This window comes from Branchiostoma belcheri, unplaced genomic scaffold (assembly GCF_001625305.1).
Source record: "Branchiostoma belcheri isolate BF01 breed outbred unplaced genomic scaffold, Haploidv18h27 scaffold61, whole genome shotgun sequence".
Classification (NCBI taxonomy): Eukaryota; Metazoa; Chordata; class Leptocardii; order Amphioxiformes; family Branchiostomatidae; genus Branchiostoma; species Branchiostoma belcheri.
Window position 1 is genome coordinate 1,698,751 of NW_017804254.1, and position 8,072 is coordinate 1,706,822.

General features: G+C 39.0%; 1 protein-coding gene across 1 annotated transcript; it reads left to right on the forward strand.

Annotated features, from left to right (window-relative positions):
- Positions 1-991: 991 nt before the first annotated feature.
- On the forward strand, positions 992-6,193 carry LOC109482916 (beta-1,4-galactosyltransferase 7-like). Its single transcript, XM_019785805.1, has 6 exons — positions 992-1,089; positions 1,975-2,441; positions 2,641-2,869; positions 3,388-3,471; positions 4,366-4,473; positions 5,379-6,193. Exons 2-6 carry the CDS (start codon positions 2,065-2,067, stop codon positions 5,535-5,537), a joined length of 957 nt encoding a protein of 318 aa, XP_019641364.1. The 5' UTR covers positions 992-1,089; positions 1,975-2,064; the 3' UTR covers positions 5,538-6,193.
- The last annotated feature ends 1,879 nt before the right edge of the window (positions 6,194-8,072 follow it).

Here is an 8,072-nt window from a genome sequence, read left to right on the forward strand (position 1 = left end):
ACGGGCTTCGGTAATCGTGACGCTACCGAGCGTTCCCGACGGCGGTAGCGGACATTCCCGACTATATCCAAGATGGCGCCAGCTTGTGCCGACTAGCTATTTTACTACTTTTCTGTCGCGCTGTGGAATATTTAGGCTGATCTAAACATCGGCAACCCGGCCAATTGTGGAGTTATATTGTAGGGAAGCTCGGGACAGCAAAAAACCGGGTCAAAAACGGAGCATCGAGCAGCCAACGGGAAATGTGCAGTTCTGCCAATGGATCTTTCCACGACTATTGCTGAGGGTAATGCAATGTAAGCCCGAATCAATAGTCGCCACGGCTACAGGGTGCACAGATTTTAACAAGTACATGCTAAACATATACTAGCTATAACTGCGTGTTGTCAGGTCTAAATTGTTCCAATAATTCAAAGTTACATAGTAAAGAACAAAACTGAAACGTCGCAAAACGTTTTGTTGAAACAGTCAGAGAATTTACATGTGAATTAATTTTGTTCCGAAGGTTATATGTCGTTGAATTATTTGAAGGGGTTAGCTCGGACAAATAACTGCTAGTTTCACCGTGCACCATCTAAAATTACACAGGATATGTCTGCTGTCTGATAGTAGCTCCCAACCGAGTTCTTTTCGAGTTAGGATGATCCTTTAAAAGCACCTGTTACAGTGAGTGCACATTGATATTGGATACGTTCTAAAAGTTGAGATAATCAAGATTAGGTATTCATTTGCATACTTAATATCTGCCCTTGTTTCCAATATCTATAATTAACTTAGTCATAATTAAGAAATTAAGCAAAACAAACATTTACAAAAGCTGTAAATATTCCATGGAGGTATGTCGTATGAGGTTGAGAATTTTGTTGTTGACCCTTATTTTACGTATATTATTACGCTACAACTGGTCTCTATGTGTTGTGTTTCACTTGGTACCTGAACTGTATGATGGTAACGTTAGATGTAAAACATCGCCAGGCACCGTTACGGGTCTTTGCAGGCACCTCTGAAAATGTGACGGGCACCTAAATTTACCATCAAACACTTCCGGGTTGACTCTCTCCAAACACTGACAACTCACCGGCTCGCCAGGTATTTCATAAACATATTGTGATACTTAACTTCTGATATGCTGACTGTTGTTACTTTTCTGTTCTTCTTAATGCTACATTGACTAGTACAAAGGAACTGCAAACTGTGGCGATTTCCTACAAGACCCGCCGTCGATACTAATGCCTCACACATTTAGTGGTGGGGGTGGGGGGTGCGTGGTGGAACATTCTGTTTTGTCTAAAACATTCTGTTTTGTCTAGTAATTTTCTGAACGCCAGACAGCGTTTGTCGGCGTGGCAAGCGGTTTTTATTCATGGGCCATCGGGTTTAAAGATCTTTTGTTTAAAACTAGTCGAGAAAATGTGAGAAAAGAGTTAATTATGCTAATTTTCTGAACGCCAGACAGCGTTTGTCGGCGTGGCAAGCGGTTTTTATTCATGGGCCATCGGGTTTAAAGATCTTTTGTTTAAAACTAGTCGAGAAAATGTGAGAAAAGAGTTCCACGACCTCAACATTAATTATGCTAATTATGACTTAATTTACATAATTGATATCTGTTCATGTTCGTCTTATTCTCAGTTACGCATGTTACAAGTTTGAAAGGTCAAGATCATATCAATCTATATTAGTATTGACATGTATATATTATAATAAGCGTAAGTATATATTATAATAAGAAAAGAGAAGAGTAGGGACTAGGGGCCCTTCCTGGTCTGATCAGTAGTGGTTCAACTTCAAACCTTACACAACACAGTCCTACAATGTACAATACAAAGCTGATGTGTTACTAGTATGTCTAAAGGTGCCTACTAGTGAAAGACATCAAACACACACCTAACACACATCCACACAAAATGCACACTCGCACAATTGCCATGATTGATACTGAATGTGAAATACATTGTTATTTCTCTTACCCTCTAGGAAAACATCCTATACCCTCTCCCGAAGGTCTCCCCACAGAGTTGTGTCTGATAATGGATATGGTAACGAGAAGACTTTAGTAAATCCAAGATGGTGATGCGGCGCCGGATCTCGTACCTGAAGCTGCTCATCATCTGCCTCACCATGACGACCATCATGGGCATGTGGCTGCACTACTCCGCTGCCAACTGTCGCTGTTCTCATAGCGTCAATGACGAGAACGCCGTCGCACCCCCAAACATGGACGTCCAGAAACCGCCACAAGTTCCGCGGGTAAAAGAAGACGACAAAGTAGTCCTTGACGACGGGGACAACGAAAACTGGGGGCCGCACAAACTTGCAGTCGTCGTTCCGTTTCGGGATCGTTTCGAAGAACTTCTCGTGTTCGTTCCTCACATTCACAAGTTTCTCAACGCACAGAAAGTCCGCCACAAAATCTATGTTATCAACCAGATTGACCTGCACAGGTAAAATTTTCCATATCCTTTATACCATTTAAAAAAAATTACCCTTGATCTCAAAAGATGCATTAAGGGTAGAGAATAAGCTCCCCTTACTTGTTTTTGTTACTTGCTGACTTTTACCCTTTTTGGCAATGCCTCAGGAGCAGTGCCAAGTATACAGTACTGTGATCCAAGTGTAAACTGATGCTTTTGGTATCTGTAGATTCAACAGAGCTGCGCTCATCAACATCGGTTTCATCACGGGTAGAGATGAAGGGTGTGACTACATGGCCATGCATGATGTTGACCTCTTACCTATGAACCCTGACCTGAACTACGGGTACCCCGAGGATGGCCCCTTCCACGTCTCCTCCCCTGAACTCCACCCGCTGTACCACTACAAGAAATTTGTGGGCGGAATCCTTCTCATGAAGAGAGAACACTTTGAACAGGTGAGATGGTGAAGTTAGCAAGTACTGTAAATCACTTTATGTTTGCGATAGCAGAAGTTCACATTCTGAGAAAAATGTTTGCGGCACTATAATTCGTTCATGAAGAGGGCAGGTACAGTGAAAAGACAGTCGGTGAATTATTTGTTCACAGTAATGATAAGGTTGCAGTATAGAAAACAACAAATATAAAAGTACCGTAAGAAAAATCTAGATTTATAGTACCTCCATAGCCCAGGTAGTACTAGCCTCATAAGTTTACGTTGGACTATTTGTTCATCATATTATACATTACCAAGGATTACTCATTTGGTGTTGGCCCCAAACTTGTAAAGATAACCCATGTTTGTGCAAGTACAAAACAGGGCAATTTGTGCTGTATTATTTACTGTAAGTTACAGTCTGGTTAAGTTAACTAAGAAGTAATGGTTTGTTGTTCAATAAGGAATATGATTCAACCCACACAACTAAATAAGACCTGTTCAATGTTCTTCACATATGAAATAACTTGTCCTTTCCAGGTGAACGGCCTGTCTAACATGTTCTGGGGTTGGGGCCGAGAGGATGATGAGCTGTACAAACGTATGGAGGAGGTGGGACTACAGGTGAGAAAAAACCTGCAGACTAACTGGAAAACTTGAATCTGAGCCTTTTCCGAAGACTCTGTATTCATGTTGTGTTTTTAAGTTTAGCATTATTGTTTCAAGTCTGAGAAGGACCAAATTACTAGTAGATTGGCCAGACATATAAAATTCAAGTCAGTGAAAGTGGTATGAGCTAATTATATGTGGAACAGTATTACATGTATATACATGTAATATATACTACTTGGGTGCAAAAGATGAATTTAGTCTTATTAGACATTGACATATCTTACTGGTTTAGGCTAGGAAGGATGAACGAGTTGCTAAATATATCAATTTTTCTCATTGCATTGCCTGTGAAGTTAACATCTGTACTTTATATTTATCTAACTAATTACACAATTCCTCCCAGGATGTTTGGTTTGTTGTTGTTCTGAAGGACACATGTCAGGGCCACTTGTCCAACATTAACTCAGCGGTACTAATTCAACACACAAACGTTTCCTTTATATTTGTATGTTTGACCCCTTTTTGTGTTGGACCATCTGTCTAATCTTGTCAAAAGTACAGCCTGTAGAAACTTGACCTTGCTGAATTGAAGATGTTAGACTGTACAATGGCAGGTTAAGAAAGTTCAGAGATGAAAACAACCACATATACATAACCTACATGTAACTGTAACTTTTAGAAGTTTGATAAAAAACAGAATGATGATGATGATCTACATGTGACTTACAGAGATACATGTACAGCACAGGTTGAAACTCAGCCTCCTGTACAGTAACCAGTAGATCAGGAGAAATTTTCATTAACCTGCCCTTGTACAAGTCATGTACTATAGAAAAATAATTACTGGTATTTCTGTCAAAACATTGCTCGCAGTACTCTTATATGTTCGTGTTATTTTCATTTAAGATTTTCCGACCAGAAGGAATTGAGACCGATCACACCAACACATTCCGACACATACATGATCGACAGAGAAGAAAGAGAGACACTGTGCGGGTGGGGGCACAGAAGGAGGTGGGTATCTCAAAGACATTACCTTCTTTACCTTTCATAGTTTTCCATGAATTGACACCATTGCCTAGCCTCTGCCAGGCTTTGGGAATTTGAAGTGGCTAGATAAAGTAGAAATTGGCCAGATAACATTCCAGGGAAGTTGGTTTGCTAGAGATTACATTTTGCTGCTCAAATGTTCTCTCAGCGCAGACCAACTCCCCTGGCATGTTATCTGTCTTTCTGGCCGATTTCTACTCTTTCCAGCAGCTTCCCAAAGCCTGGTAGGACCTAATCATTGCCAATGTGGTTCACCATTCTCTGAATGCTGTATTTATGTAGCTGTTGCAATTCTAGTGCTATGCAGAGACAGTACTTTTGTTGTATTTGCAACGGAGTAATCTCTAAGCAGATGTTGGAATACAAAACTGTAATGTTTTCTCTGACAAGTACTGCAGTAAGAAAACATTCTGATCCTTCACATCTGCTTGGAGCTTTAAAAAGCAGCAGAGGGACATCAAGAGAATAGATATCAAAGAGTAGGAAGCACAATACATGTACATGTATCAGTCTCTTATGGTTCATGTACATGTAAAATATATTGGTATATTATCATTGAAAGGAAGCAGAATTTTGTATCAAGTTTCATAATGTTGGATACTTCACTAGGAACGTCCATCATCTAAGTTATGCCCCATATTTTGTAGAGAATCCCCAGTCGTACATTTGTAGTATTCCTGGGACAGTAGTTGGAATATGTAATCGTCAGTCATAAGCAATTGTGCACAAAATCATGAGTCATAATTTTGTGCACAATTGCTGATGAATAGCAGTTGACTGTCACACACACACACTGTCCAGTTTACTCATGGTAAAAGAATTGGTAATTTAAGAAAATTGCAGAAATTCTAACAGTTTTATCTCTGCAGCTGCAGTTCAGAAGAGATCGAATCACTGGTGTGGACACTGTGCAGTACTCTGTTGTCAGTACCCACAAGATGCAGGTAGAGGGCGCTGTGGCAACCATCTACAATGTCAAGCTAGACTGTAACGTAGAGTTGACTCCCTGGTGTGACCATCAGAAATAAAAGAGCCACTATTAAATCCTATTGACTGTAAATACATTTATTTTTGTGGGGAATAGATGTTGCAGTAGGAGGGTAAAGCAGGTCTTTGCAGTGTTCTACTAGTGAGTTCATGATCTAAAATAAGATTTCTGAGATCATTTAGAAATCTTTTGTCATGCTGTAATCCTCATCTGCAAAACAAGCTTACTTCAACCACAAAGAGGCGTAAAAAGTAGTGTGTAGACAATGAAGCAGATTCTGAAGTACATGTAACAGAGCAAATTGTGCAATGTGCAATGTAACTGATCAGATGCCCACCTCCCAGTTTGTTTGGTCCATCAAAATGTGTTGTAATATATTATATACATGTAGGTAAAGACCATGTGTACACCTTATTCTTGGAGCATAGGCTCTGATAGAAAGCATAAATTAGTTTACTTCTAGTAAGTTACAATTTAGACATTCAAGACCATGGAAACAAGTGAAATATGTATTACATGTTTTTGATAATAAATGAATTTTTTTCGATATCTGCTACTACTATATATTATGATACTACATGTAGTATATCCTATGGTCCCAACATGTTGGATTCTATCAATTACATGTCACATTTTTAGTTTTCTAAGAATAAAACACAAAGTGTCTCTGTCAGTTGTTGGAGATGTGTGTTAATGCCTTTGTCCCCTTTAACAAGTTAGATATCTCAGTAGATACCTGTTCTAAGTATGCCATGTAAGACTCAGTTATTATGTGGGTTTATCCAAAAATGAAGAAAACGCGAGGAGGGTGCAGTAAAACAGAATACTACAACTTAATACCAGTGTGGCTCGGTCTTTTGAAAATTTTTACTCAGTGGAGGCCACTGGAGGGTTTTCATACCATCTCAACTTTTCAAAACAATAAGCTTTTTATACTATTATTAATTGAAACATACATTTAGTACAAACAAAATATTGTCAAAAGGTGAATCTGCTTGATGCAAAGTTGTATTCAGCTTTATTGTTTGCAATACAATACCAGTATATTGCTGGGGGTATTTTACATGTAGTTTGGCCATTCTACATGTATTACACCATGCCAAATTTCAGGTCATTTGGCCTAAAAATGAAGAAATCGAATCCATTTAACGAAAATGAGAGAAGAAACACGAGAGAAAACAATAATTATCATCCATACCAATGGTATGGACTGAAATATAATGAAAAAAATATTTTATCCATACATTTTGTACCTATGGTATGGACCAAAATATAAACAGGTGGTTGTTATAGTCAGGTGGTCAGCTTGAACTGATGGGTGCTTGTGCAGGGTTGACTGCATGGAATTGTCAGAACCAGTATGAAAATAAGTCAGGAAGGAATTGAAGCTTGTATGAATTTTGTACATTATTAATCGTTTGAAATGATGACGCAAAATTGCCTATAATAATGGTGATGAGTAGTAGCAATCATCCGTCTTGTGAAATGAGTACTAATCAAAGTATGCTGTAGTCACTTAATATTTATTAAAAATATCATGTGCATATTTTCTGGTAATTCTTTCACAATCTCAGTATGCAGTAGATCATTTCCAAGTGTTTTCAAGTTTCTTGACTCTTCTGCAGCTTTTTTTGATACTTTTACAATGAGCTGGCACAATTTGGAATAAAACTACATTGTATACAAATTATAAGTACTGGATGCTACAAAGCTAGCACTTCTTGGATTCTATTTCCTGCAATACACTACAATGATCCATTATAAGTCCTTTACAATAATCATTAGAACTTTAAACTTCTAATTAAGTTGCAAAACTCTCAAGACTAATTTGGCACACTATAAGCTAGAGCATCATACCCTATTTTGGCTATTGCTTTCAGTGGCTACTGCTGAAGGATTGACATAGCATGGTATGGATAAACAAAATGTGTTCTCCAATTCTACATGTAAGCTAAGACCTGCACTTTCCCTTCACAAGGTCTGCATCCTTATAACTTTATCCCCCTTTCCACTAAGCCAGCGACCATTGAAAAGCATTAAAACAAATTTCATTGAGAAAGAAGTGCATTTTGTAATGTAAGTCCAGTGTGTTTAGTTGTCTGTCAAATCATACTTAAACATCATGGATCATCATGAAAGTTCATCTGTGTTGGTAGTTACATGTTTAAAGTTAAAACTTTTGATCCAACACAAAAATTCTCTCACCTAGAGCTTTCAACCAGTCACTCTGGTCTTCCTCAGTAGACTGACCCAGTGAAGCTTGTCACGTGGCTTCTTTGAAGTGTGACGTCAACACTGGGTCAAAGGTATCTGGTAGACGATGTCGGCCCCCGTCGCGGTTCAATGTAGGGTGATGGGCCCTGATGTAAATGGCTTCCTTCACCCCTCTCAAGAAATAGTCTTGTTCAGTGTCTAAAATCCTTACAGTGTCAAGTGAGACATGGTGTCCGGGTGACTCTACATGTATGTGAATGTGTTGAGACACCTCTGAACTGGCAGAGCTAGGCCGTGTATGTTCCTGAAACCTGGCTTTTAGAGACCTCTCCGTTTCACCAATATAAGTTTCCTGGCAGGG

Coding starts and splice junctions, on each gene's coding strand:
- LOC109482916 (XM_019785805.1), top strand. CDS start 2,065: ATGGTGATGCGGCGCCGGATCTCGTACCTGAAGCTGCTCATCATCTGC. Junction 2,442..2,640: donor AACCAGATTGACCTGCACAG/GTAAAATTTTCC, acceptor TGGTATCTGTAG/ATTCAACAGAGCTGCGCTCA. Junction 2,870..3,387: donor AGAGAGAACACTTTGAACAG/GTGAGATGGTGA, acceptor TGTCCTTTCCAG/GTGAACGGCCTGTCTAACAT.